Consider the following 13,804-nt stretch of genomic DNA (forward strand, 5'->3'; position numbering starts at 1 on the left):
TATCTGGTCAAAACAGTGTAGGAAAGAGATCCGCGCTTTCATTTTGCTGTATCAATGACTCTTTTGAAATAAGTGTCAGAACTACAGACAATTGCAATACAAATTGATGTCTTGAATGCAATTTATTCATGTGTCGCTGGACAGAACGAAACCCTACAATACAACCATTATCCTTACTTTCAAGATACACACATGTATTCTGTTCCTGCTGTCACGATCTGCATCCTGCAGCTCCTGTCTGCCAGGAACTATGTTGGACCTTTGTATATTGATGTATCCTGCCTGTACTACCATGTTCCACCAAAGGGGCCACTGTGGTATTCAGACTGCTCTCTCATTTGCCAGAGCCTTCATTCCTGGAAGCTTTCACACCTGCCCCTGGCCTATAAAGGCTTGTCTGTCCCAGCAACCTTTGCCAGATCATCTGTTGCATTTCCTATGTTGCTGTGCCTGTTCCCATGTCTTAGCATGATTGATCTTCAGGTCTACTCTCCTGTTCAGATGTTCTTTTCCCTGGCTCCTGTTTGCTACCTGTTATCTGAGGTTTCAGTACATCTATCCGCAGACCATCTCAGCCACTGTGTGGTAACGTTCTGTAGATTATTGCTACCTGCTTTCTGAGTCTCCAGCACATCTGCAGATCATCTCAGCCACAAGAATTGTTTTGTTTTTTACTACATTTAAATTAAAATAAAAATTAAATATTTTTTTTTAAAAAATGCCAATCTGGTGATCTTGTTTAAAATGCACACAGAGTATTTATATAACAGCAGTAATCTCCTTGAATAAGAACTGTAATGTATACAAACGTTAGTGTGCATAAACTGAAATGATCCAATACTGCACAATAGAACATTTTGATAATCCTTATCATTTGTCCAATATGTTTTTCTTTTCAATACAAGGTGCTTACAGCTGTGTATATTTGTGTTTTGAATATTAGGCATTAGATAAGAACTGCAGAATGTACTAGTGAAAGGGATAGGATATTGCTATACTTTTTATTTATTTTGTTAATTGTAAGCAAACACAAAAACCGTTTTTGTACAGGTTTTTGATGTTTTTTAATATCTACTGTGTGTACATTTGCATTATAAAGCAAATTTTTTGGCAATATTTGATATCTAAATATTTACAATCACTTGTTTGAGGTTTTGAATCAAGAACCTAAAATTTCCTAAGGGCACACTTTTTTTTTTTTTTTTGTTAAACATAGTTGTGTTTGAATTCTTGTTATTATTCTATAATTTGTTGCTACTCTGGGCTTAGAGAATGGTCACTAGAAGATGATATCCACAAGAAGTGATTGAAGTGATGGAATTGTTTTCAGAAGCCCATATGATGGTACATATCTAAAAATGCATTACAAACAGCATCTCAATGCTTATCATCATCATCATTTATTTATATAGAGCCAACATATTCCGTAGCGCTTTACAATTGGGGACAAACATAGTAAACTAATAAACAAACTGGCTAAAACAGACAAAGAGGTGAGAAGGCCCTGCTCGCAAGCTTACGATCTATGGGACAATGGGAGTTTGACACATGAGGCTAAGGCTAAGTATACATTTTGCATTTCGGCCCAGCCAGGCTGTAAAGGTAAAAGTGACTCATACGCTAAATGATCCTGTCACACAACAATGTTGGTCAGGGGGTAGTTGTCTTGTGTGAAATTGTGTAACAGGCGGCAACAGGCTAAAGGCGGTGAGGTTAAGAGGGTGGTTGAGGAATATTATAAGCTTGTCTGAAGAGGTGGGTTTTCAGAGAACGCTTGAAAGTTTGTAGACCAGAGGAGAGTCTTATTCTGCGAGGGAGAGAATTCCATAGAGTGGGTGCAGCCCGAAAAAAGTCCTGTAACCAGGAATGGGAGGATGTAATGAGGGTGGATGAGAGACGCAGATCTTGTGCAGAACGGAGTTGCCGAGTTGGGAGATATTTTGAGACAAGAGAGGAGATGTATGTTGGTGCAGCTTTGTTGATGGCCTTGTAGGTCAGTAAAAGTATTTTATATTGGATTCGGTAGAAAACAGGCAGCCAGTGTAGAGAAATACAGAGTGATTCAACAGAGGAATAACGATTTGCAAGGAAAATCAATCTTGCAGCAGCGTGCAAAATAGATTGTAGGGGGTCTGTTTTGGGGAAGACCAGTAAGAAGGGAATTGCAATAGTCAATGCGGGAAATGATAAGTGCATGAATTAAGGTTTTAGCAGTGTCTTGCGTGAGATATGTGCGGATTCTGGAAATGTTCTTTAGATGTATGTAACATGATTTAGATATAGAATCAATGTGGGGAATAAAGGATAGGTGTGAGTTAAGGATTACACCTAGGCAGCGAACTTGTGGGGTGGGATTTATGGTCATGTTATCAACAGAGATAGAAATGTCAGGTATGCTCTTGTTGGTGGGTGGGAATATTATTAACTCTGTTTTAGAAAGATTAAGTTTGAGTTGGCGAGAGGACATCCAAGATGATATGGCAGAAAGACAGTCAGTTACACGGGACAACACAGATGTCGAGAGATCAGGAGAGGATAGATAAATTTGGGTATCATCCGCATAGAGATAATACTGAAAGCCAAAGGAACTTATTAGTTTTCCAAGAGAAGTGGTGTAGATAGAGAACAGCAGAGGACCTAGTACTGAGCCTTGTGGTACCCCAACTGATAAAGGAAGCGGAGCAGACGTGGCCCCAGAGAAATTAACAGTGAAAGAGCGATTAGAAAGGTAGGATGAGAACCAGGATAGGACAGTGTCTTCAAGACCTAGAGATTGCAGCGTTTGTATGAGAAGAGAGTGGTCTACGGTGTCAAATGCAGCCGAGAGATCCATGAGAATTAGGAGAGAGTAATGGCGTTTAGTTTATTAAACTGCTTGTTAAAAGCAGACATGGGAGTCTTAAACACTATGGTGTAATTCAGCCCAGAGGATTATGCTTCATGTCTTATCAGTACACCTGAGCTTGTGGATACATTGCCGATCAACTAGATATACAGTAGCCCTCTGTGCAAGATAAATGTGCCACATGAGATGCAATAAAGTCAGTAGTGCGTGGTATTTTGTTTTTGTATCAAAGCATTTGGTCTGCAGACATATATCAGTGCCACATATAGTATAGATCATTTCCAGTCACTGGAGTTGCTCGAAAAAGTTTAAACCGGTTCAAATTTGACCAAATTTTACTGGTTCGATGGACACATGTTTACCTCGATCATGTGTGAAATCTCCCTCCCACTTGTGAACTGGCTTCTTTCAAATTGAGCTTGATTTTTTTTTTTTTTTTTTTTAAAAGAAGCAAATTTTGTAATTTTTGTATTAATCTGCAGAACTGGTTTGAAAAACGAAAACTGTTTGAGCACCTCTACCAATTACTGTATAAATACCACATCACTGTATGTCTTTTTATAAATGTATACATAGTTCACATATACATAACTGAGTCAGTTACTTGGTAGGTAGTTTAGAGACATTCTGAAGAATATTTTCAATTAATTTTCTGTTAATTGAATATTATTTTGTAAGAACACGCTCTAGTTATTAGCGCAGCCAGAATTCTCCTACAGTAAACGGTTTTATAATGGAATTTTCTGAGAGTCATACCTGCATTCAATTAAGTTTCTAAATATCGAATCAAAAAGTGCCTGCTCTGGTATTTTACTTAGCTCACTCTTTGTGGATTCACATTGTCTCGGTTGAATGGTTTTATTCTTGTTACTTTCTTGGCTCCTACATCGATTTATTCTGCATTTCTGCTAGTGAAGTAACAGACCCCAAAAGAGAAAAGGAATATATAGATGGCTATTAATGCTACAACACTAGGCTTGTAATTGTCATGCAGGATGAAAACCTTACTTGTATTTTATGTTCAGATTAGTCCCATGCAGTGGCGGATCCGATCGCCCCCCCTAGCAGGGGCTTGCTGCCGGCGGCTGCACACTGTGCAGGTCCGTTCAGCAGTGACAGTGTGCTGCCCGGCTGCTCTGATTGTGTTTTAAACACAATCAGAGCAGCGGGGCAGCACACTGTCACTGCCGAGCGGACCTGCACATACTGTGCAGCCGCCGGCAGCCTTAGAAATTAGAAACGCCCGGGGTATAGCAATAGTCTGGATCCGCCCCTGGTTCCATGGTTACATTAGAGTATGTTAGCTACCCAGTTATTAATATTATTATAATAATAATATACAAGTGATGTTAATATATGTAGAATCTCCTGTAAATATTATCTCTATAAACAGTGAGTTCTGATGTCATTGCTTCAGTGTCCAATGGGAAGGCGTTTGTATTATAAGAAAGAAAGCACTGTAAATTATTATGGATATTAAAAGTTGCCCTATGTATGTGTGTATATATATGTATGTGTGTGTATATATATATATATATATATATATATATATATATATATATATACACACACATATTCAGATTTATACCATGTGGGAATATTTCCTCTGTGGGAACTAGTATAACGAGCACTTCTATTGCTGCCAATTTTGCTGGAGATAGGGCTTTTGCAACCTTTAATAAATAGAGCTTCTTTGGGACTTCTAGTAGCTGTATAATTTACAGTAAAGAGCGTATTATCCCAGATGTTGTACCCAAGGTGGTGCCAGCATATACTGCAGCACTGTACAGTCAGAAAATATTATTCACGCACATCAGTCCCTGCTGCAGCGGAGCTTACAGGGGCAGGGGGGCATCTGCTCCCCAGGCAGATCCCATAGTGGGCTATATTGGGCTGGGTCACTAGGCCACCTACATTTTTTCCTTTAAAATGTTCCTAATGGGCTCCTGAGCCGAGTCTCCCCAGAGGCTAAAGTTTGCCCTCCCTAATAACTGCACTTTTTTAAAGAGTTCCCTACACTGGACGTGTCATATGAATGTAAGTGTTGCAGGTCAAATGTCCTAAGAGTTGAAATTCTGCAATGGGGACTGTTATTTGAACTACATTTTCTGTAGCCATAATTTTTATTGTTTGTTTTGTTTTAATTAATTTTGTTTTTTAATTAAAATAATTTACAACTGGTTAGCACAATGTAATCTAGGACAGACGATCCTTTGAATTCAGCTCTATGTTGCATATAACATTGTATATTGTCTGTGGAGGCCCTTTTTTAACCTGTATAAACCACGACTGTTTGTCTTGCAGCCCTCACACAGGATGGCAGTATTACCAGAGCAATGTTCCCAAGATCCCCACTGCCTGCATCACCGTGGAAGATGCTGAACTGATGGCCCGGATGACATCACGTGGCATTAAAATTGTTGTCCACCTGCAAATGGGAGCTGTCCAGCATCCGGACGCTGATTCCTTTAATACAGTTGCAGAGATTATTGGGAGCAAATATCCTGAACAGGTACGTGATCAGATTAAAACAACAAGTATATAACCAAATACAAACAACATTGGTTTTACAGTGTACTCATCTCTTACAACGATGAAGCCATTTTGTTGGCTGGATATTGTAATGTCCATGAGCATGCAGCCCTTTAATTTCATTAGGAGCCAGAGATATTATTGAAGCATAGCAGAGCACCCCTTGTATTAGTGGTGTCACTTGTTCCTAATAAATTGATAAGTTATGTTCTTGTATTGAGTCAGACTATAAATTATTGCCTCTACTGCAGAGTCAGAACTAGCGAGCTCTGGGCCCCGGTGCAGGGAGGAGGGTACCGGGTCCCCCAACCCTCTGCATCTGCCATGCAGCAGGCCCCATTATCTCTATGAGTCCCAGTGCACGGCACCTGACTTACCAATGGTAGTTCCGCCACTGCTCTACTTAATGTCATTTATAGCGTAAAAAACAGGAAAATGCAGAGTGGAAATGGTTGTTTGTTCCTCCTCATGGAAAGGAATGCTCCTAAGAATGCACCCTCCTCACCCCATGGTCTCATTTACTAGGAATGGCTTCATCCCTTTCAAGTCCTCCCCTCTACCTGTTCAAACTTCTGATCCTGCGCAGTTGCCACCATGTTCCTCCATAAACCCCCTGCACCTTGGCAGAAATCTAGGCTTCTTTGCAGAAATCGAGGCTTACGGCAGGTTCAAAGCTCCACTTGTACTGCACAGTAGACTATATCACTTTATAATTGACCATCCTAGGCTTTGTGTGAGAAAATGTTGCAGTTTTATGTCTCCATGCGCACTGGACAAATAATCCTCATGTAATCTAATTCTGCACCTGAATAAGAGATACTGCAGAATGTCTCTCCCGCTGAAAAAGTTGCAGCCATGTGCGTCTGGTCAGAAATACAATGCAATAAATCAAACTCTGCTCCAAAAAAGTTACTCAACGAGTGAAATGATTGCCATTGATATTGTAAAGATGTTGTGCAAAGCCTGTGATTATTGCCTGTCTCTATTTATAAACTGTCACTAATGTGATAGTTTACATGAATGTCCACCAAACACTTATGTTGCACAAATGGAATACAAGCCTAAATTGTGCTTTCTAGTCAAATGTTTTACTTGCTTACAAGTTCGGGATGTCACAAGGAATGACATTTTTAGCTAAACAATTTTACTAATTCACTCTTAATGTTAGATTTACTAAATCTTCTGAAAAGGAAAAGTGGAGGTGTTGGCCCCTAACAACCAATCAGATTGTAGCTGTCATTTATCTAGTGCAGTGGTCAGGGAACAGGTTTAAATTATCCCAAATGGGGTAAAAATGAAATTCCTGGGGGTAAAGCTGCCGATTCACATGCTGTCAGTTGGATTGTAGACCCCTTTAAATGTGAAATTGCTGTTGTACCAGAAGAGCCTCAAGGGTTGGCAGAGGCACTTCTTGAACTTCGATGCAATAATGAAGCACGTGTTGCATTTAAAACAAAGCAGATCTGTCATATTTTTGGATGTCGTCAGCTGCAAAGGCATTCAAAATTGCACATGAGGAGGCAGTCAAAAAGTTGCAGCCTTTTGCAACAACCTACCTTTGCGAACAAGGATTTTCCACTCTAACCAGCATAAAAGCAAAGCAGAGAAATCGATTGGACGCCATAGACTGTATCCAAATTGCTCCGGCATCAAAATGCCCCAATACTGATGCTCTTGTATAAAAAATGAAGCAACATCATTTCTCCAATACCTGAAGTTTTGAAGTTGAAGCTTTCAAAGAAATTTTGAATAAATTCAATAACATTTTGAATTCCAATAGTTAATAATATATGATTTCCTTCCTTTCAAATAAAGGGGGTAACGTCGGTGTATCTAAATATATTTGGGGGTAAAAGGTAAAAAAGTTCCCTGACCCCTGATCTAGTACTTGATCTAATTGGTTGCTATTGGCAACACATCCTCGTTTCCTTTTTAGTAGCTTTAGTGCATCTACTCCTTCGTTTCTGAGAGGTCTGTGCATGCAACAAATAATTGCCATCCTTGTGTTGTAAGTATTTATCACCAAACTCTATGACTGCATCATTATCAAAAGTGCTACTGCAGTAAGTGTAGTGCCAATGATTAGTACACAGTAAAGTCCGGCAGTGAATGGGGGAGAGTGAAACATAGATACACCTCCCAGATTTGTGTACTTTACCATTTTTGTAATATTTAACATTTAAAAGTAAGGTATCTTATTGATATGTGTAGGAAAATCATTTATCTTGACAGGCAAGGCAATCACATTCCTTACAGAGCACACATATGGGGTCATTCCCTGGATCGGTTACTTTATGAGTTTTTATATACTGTATATATATATATCATTCCTTGTATGAAAGACATGATATTTTAAATTAATTTGGTAATTCAAGCGCTCCCCCCATTCCTGGTGAGGGAATTTCACAGGTTGGCAATGTTTATAGTGAAAGGACTCTTTTGAAGTTGATAGTGAAAATTGATCTTTCCATCAGTGGAAATCCCCTTGTCACTCGCACAGCATGGCTATGATAAATACATAGACAAATTGTTGATCATGAATATATTTATACATATTAATGCCAGTCATCCCATATGTATCTTCCAAAGAGGACATGCCGACTATGTCTAACCGTTTACCCATGGATTAGGTTTATTTCTACTAAACATACTGTTGATAAAAGTTGAATGTTTGTATTTTTACTACTTTATTATTATTATTATTATTATTATTATTATTATTACTATTTATTTATATAACGCCACTAATTCCACTGCGCTTTACAGAGAACTCACTCACATCAGTCCCTGCTTCATTGGGGCTTACAGTCTAAACACACACACAAAGACAGAGACAGACTAGGGTCAATTTTGTTAGCAGCCAATTAACCTATCACTATGTTTTTGGAGTGTGGGAGAAAACCAGAGCACCCGGAGGAAACCCACGCAAACACGGGGAGAACATACAAACTCCACACAGATAAGGCCATGGTTGGGAATTGAACTCATGACCCCAGTGCTGTAAGGCAGAAGTGCTAACCACAAAACCACCATGCTGCCCACCTCTTAAAATTGACACCAGCTATCCCAGCTATAGAATAACAGATAGTGTCACAACCCCACCTGCAATGGGAAGCAAATGTGACATTTAAATGTTAAAGGGTAATTCAACCTGAGTGGATAACAGTGACCCCCCTACAGTTTGGGGGCAGGGAAATGGTAGTTAAAATTATTTTTACGTTTGGAATTATCTTTTAAATACAGGCCCTCTAAGTGTCTACAGTTTGGATGTATCTGAGAGCTGTGTAACTATTAGAAAAAAGGCTGCTTAGTGCATTTTATTCATTGGATCTCTGATACTATTGAGCTAGAACTGTCTCCTCCTTCCACAGTCCCTGACATCCTTCCTCCACTCCACACCATGTAGCAGTTAGGTGGGGGTCCCTAATGGCACCCATTGGATTTTAGGGTCTTCCAGAAGGTTGAAGGAAAGGAGTACATGAAGTACGACATGTTTAATCAGTTCTGTTGGTTTATACATACATGGTTATATTTCCTTTCTTGCAGTGATTGTTTGTCATTCTTATGCCTCATTCTCAGCAGTGCTACATACACTTACAGGGGCACTTGGTAAAACTGTAGACGTTTTGTGCTAACACTTTAGAATCACATTCTGTTCTGAGATGAATGCTCCCAGCAGCTCTTCCATACAAGTACTTGTACACCTGCAATGTTCTGCTTCCTCTGTGAAGTATTCAATCCAGCAGACACCATGAATATGAGCTGTTCTAAAGACATCATTAAACACATGCTTAACAATTATGTCAGAGGACAGGAAATAAGATTACTTTGGGAGTCATGATTTGGAAATGTAATGTATGGGGACTCTTGTTTGAGACCCTCTGAGCTAAGTGTAATAATAACTGACATATTACATCTATTGCCGTTACATGATCTCACTGCAAATATCTAGTAAATTATTTTCGAAATGTAATATTTACTATGGGCTATCCTGCTGTCTTCAAGTTGTGCTTGAAATTAATTTTAAAATACTACAATTATTTTCAATTATTTGCAAACACTGGGTGGTCAGTAGTGTTTTTGTGTGCATGAATGTGCCTAATCAAATGTAACACAGGAATGAAACCCGCTATCAACCCCTGAGTTTTCATGCACACTTTTGCCTGGTGGGATGCTATAAGAAGGCACAGGTAGGGTATTAGTTGGTCAGTACATATACTGTATGATAGACAGCAACAGCGTATTATTAAAGTTACCTGATGACACATTATTATTATTCAGGTGACACAATAGGGTTAGGTTTTAAAGTCAAGCAACATTGTCCTACACTAACTGAGCAGATCTTAACAGAACAATATTATTACTATATGTAGTTGAAACCAGTTATACATTTTTAAGGACAATTCCAGAATTGCTATCGGAAATGGCATATTGGATGCAATTCTCTGGACTTTGTAACTTAATTTTATTAAAGAAATATGTAAACTTTTGAGACATATTTCATTAACTATACAAGAAAAGTAATTCTGATAACTAGGTACTATAGCAGACATCTACAGAGTTATATTAGTAACTATATTAGAAACTATATAGATGTTATATATAAAAATAAACTGTAAAAAAGAGTGCATATGTTTCACAATGATACTGGTCAAACGTTTACACAACGATCAATATAACTGTATAAGATCATATTGTAAGATCTACAAGATTAGTATAGCAGGTGGGCACTTGTCAAGATATCCAAATGATGGGATAAAACTCTTCCCCTGTCCCACCCAGGGCCGCAACTAGGGCTGTGCAACAGGGACGATCGCCCAGGGCGCAAAGTTGAAGGGTGGCGCAATTTAGGAATATTTTAGGTTGATTTGGTTAAAATTGAGGGCAAGAGGGGCGGCATTTGTCTTTCTCGCCCCAGGCGCTAGAATTCTAAGTTACGGCTCTGGTCCTACCCCCCTCCTCAAGAGAACGCACTACGATATACCTGTTGGTCTTGCTCTCTGCAGTAAACCCATTAACTATGCATCGTCCTGGCCTTTGCTGCACTTTAGTTTTCTTTCTCCCTTCAGCAGCATTGGTCACAAAAGTTACCCGAATGACAGGTGGGCGGAGTTATCTTTGAGTGGCACCCGCATAACTACCAAGTACCCAGATTTTCATCTTGAAGTCATTTGCTTTAAATATGAGATTGCATTTACTCATTTGGAATGTATTCATATTGTTTTTTATTTGTAGTCATTTATAGAAAGGTTTTTCGAATAATTTTTTCGATTTGACATGGTACTCAATACTTTGTGGATCACTGCCAAATATCATACTTCGGTGTATTTAAATTTCAGAATTTGCAGCAACACAAATGTGCTAGGGGCTGTAGAGTTTTCTAAGGCATTGTATATACTGTACTATATACCATTCCAAAGATTCATGCTCCATTGTAGAGATACTCATATTGTTACAAGAATAATTCCCCCGGAAAAGCGTATCTCACCCTGTTTAACACCAGCAGTGAATGCGGCTTTTCACATGTGAAATAAACTGCTTGACTTTCCCCCCCTGACTTCCATTTCCTATAACTGCATCCTTGATTTAAGTGAACCAGGCGGCCTTCATAAACTTTTATTCTGCAAAGTCCTCACAGCTCAAAGCACTCAGTTCCTCAACCTACATATAATAATCTCTATTGAAGGTTCCGATTTTAAAGCGGTTTTTAACAGAACAAAGAAGTCAGGCATCACAGATCATTTGAAAGGATTTATGCTTTTTTCCAGGCTAGTCCTTTATGTTTTTTTCTTCTTTATTTTGATACACAGTTCTGTCATGCATCCCTCTAGGATGTTTTTCATGCGCTCTATTTTACAGCTTTTTTTCCTCTGCCTCTGAAGATAGCATTTGCATCTTTCTGCAAAAAGAAAATGCACAGTTGGACTCGGGTTAACAAGGACACCTCATTACAATGCAGAACTCTTTTGTAAGTTATTGAAGCTCTGCCCGATGTTGCAGGGTGATTTTATAATTGTTCTGTCCATATGCTGATGAAACAAATAATTGAATAATTCATGTTTTTACCACAATAAATGAGGTCACCAGCTTCAAAATATAAGTTATAGACGTGTATGCTTTTATATAGGGCAATTGCATCCATATCTATCCATACATAGCGTCTTCTGGTAACTGGGGGTCCCCAGTATTGAAGTGGGTGGGGCTAGAACTTCTGGGAGCCAATCAGTTCATCTAAATGCATACAGCAGCACAGATTATTTCAGGAGATGAGTGTGATCTTGTGGGAGTTAGTGACCTGTGTAGTCGTTGGATTATGTTAGACAATGTTGAAGTCACATAATTGGATGAAGTCATTTTAAATTAATAAATACCATCATCATCATCATCATTTATTTATATAGCACTACTAATTCCGCAGCGCTGTACAGAGAACTCACGCACATCAGTCCCTGCCCCATTGGGGCTTACAGTCTAAATTCCCTAACACACACACAGACAGACAAACAGACTAGGGTCAATTTGTTAGCAGCCAATTTTGGAGCGTTGGAGGAAACCGGAGCACCCAGAGGAAACCCAGGCAAACACGGGGAGAAGATACAAACTCCTCACAGATGAGACCATGGTCTGGAATTGAACTCATGACCCTAGTGCTGTAAGGCAGAAGTGTTAACCACTGAGCCACTGTGCTGCCCCAATACCGTGCTGCCCCAATTACCAATTTGTAATAGTTTCCTGTGCAATTGCCATTAGTACTCAACACCGTTCAGAAGTTAATTACGCAATCGCATAGGAAAACATAGTAAATACACTTACATTCACACCTACATTTGTAAATAGTTCACTTTTAATAAACTTTCCAATTTACATTCTTTTATTATAAAGATAAAAGAACTAGAGATTTATTACACAATGGTAAACCTACATTAAAGATATTTAGGGTTCCGGTCATAAGAAATGTATTGTGTTTGGTCTTATATTAATCCACATTTCACCAGCAGGAATCTAGTATCATTGTATAAGCGATCGCAATGTGCGATCGCTAGTTGTGATTAGTATGAGATTAATACTCATAATACTCTTTACCGAATATGTTAATAGGTAAGTTTAAACTGGATTTTTAGCGGTTCCCTCAGGCAAGATACGTATAGAGCTGTAGGAGTGAGTTGCACCCACCATTGGAGGGGCATCGTTTGAACCGACCTATGACATGTTTTGTACTGAACTATCTTGAACCATGAACCAATGAAGATTGATCTTAGTGTTATCTTTGTGTACATTGTGACATTATCACTGTTTTCTTTCAACGCAAACTGTATAAAAACAGGTCACTGGACACAGTAACAGTCTCTCTCTCTACACAGACTTTAGGATTGATAACTCTTACTGGATCCAGTGCTCAAGACTATGTATCGGTTTTTCTTTGTTATATTTTGCAAAAAATCTCTTTGTGTTTTGGAATTACACTGATTGCATCAGACAATCTTTATTTGTGACGATAGTTACTGACATAACAACAAGACAAGGCTATATGGAATATGGGCATTATGATGTGGGGAAGGGAATGGAGGCGAGTAGAAAGCCACAGACTTCCAGTTAGTTAGTGAAGAAGCTTGTTCTCCAATAGCACAGAGTAATGATGTGAGCCTTCTGTAAAACAGGAACATTGTGGTGTCAAACATAAGAAACAAAGTTAATACTTCCAACTAGTTTTAAGAGGAGGGGGGTTTTAGAAAATATTTAGACATTTTTAATCTCATTTTTAATTTTAAACCACAACAAAACTTTTTTTCGTATCAAAATATCTATTTGCATGTTCCCTTCTTTTTTCAGTTAAATAGTCAAAATAGACCAAAAAGGGCTAATTTGAAAATATAATCCTTATCGTATCTGTAAACGCTGAACAGATACACTAGGCTTGAGTTGGCAATTGCGACCATAGGCAAAGCTGCAAATGTTGCAAGATGTGTGGAAGTCGGCACCAGTAGCATATGTGCCTGCTTTACGACAGGTATATAAGGCACATACACTTAAAAATCCCGGGTCTAAAAACCCGGGTCTTCAACCCGGGATTTATCGAGGGGTAATTCCCGGGTCGGACCCGGGTTGCCTGCACTATGAATGGTGCAACCCGGGTTTTTCAACCCGGGTTGCACAGAAAACAAGCTGATTGGCTGTCTGCCTGTCTCTGGAGGATAATGTCATCGGTGGGAGCCACTCCAGGGGTCCACGACACTGCAGGCATGGGTTTGATTTAGCCTTATCTGTGTGGAGTTTCAATTTGGAATTAGGCATTTCTCATTTATTTTATGCTTGCCAAAAAGAGGCCATTCATTTTCCATCTAGAAGTCTAGTCTTTTGGGGTAATCATTGAAATATGCAATGCCTAGCTTTAAAAGCTCCTACAACCTTCCCTTAAATATATGTTTC

At 39.0% G+C, this 13,804-nt stretch overlaps 1 protein-coding gene across 2 annotated transcripts in view; it reads left to right on the forward strand.

Moving 5' to 3' along the window:
- CPQ (carboxypeptidase Q) overlaps window positions 1-13,804 on the forward strand; it is a 331,562-nt gene that overhangs the window by 125,240 nt on the left and 192,518 nt on the right. For both annotated transcript variants that reach the window (XM_075213841.1, XM_075213840.1), the window contains exon 4: window positions 5,150-5,357. In XM_075213841.1, the coding sequence (XP_075069942.1) occupies window positions 5,150-5,357 (208 nt within the window). The remainder of the gene's footprint in view (window positions 1-5,149; window positions 5,358-13,804) is intronic.

Source organism: Mixophyes fleayi, chromosome 5 (assembly GCF_038048845.1).
Source record: "Mixophyes fleayi isolate aMixFle1 chromosome 5, aMixFle1.hap1, whole genome shotgun sequence".
In the NCBI taxonomy this organism is placed as follows: domain Eukaryota; kingdom Metazoa; phylum Chordata; class Amphibia; order Anura; family Limnodynastidae; genus Mixophyes; species Mixophyes fleayi.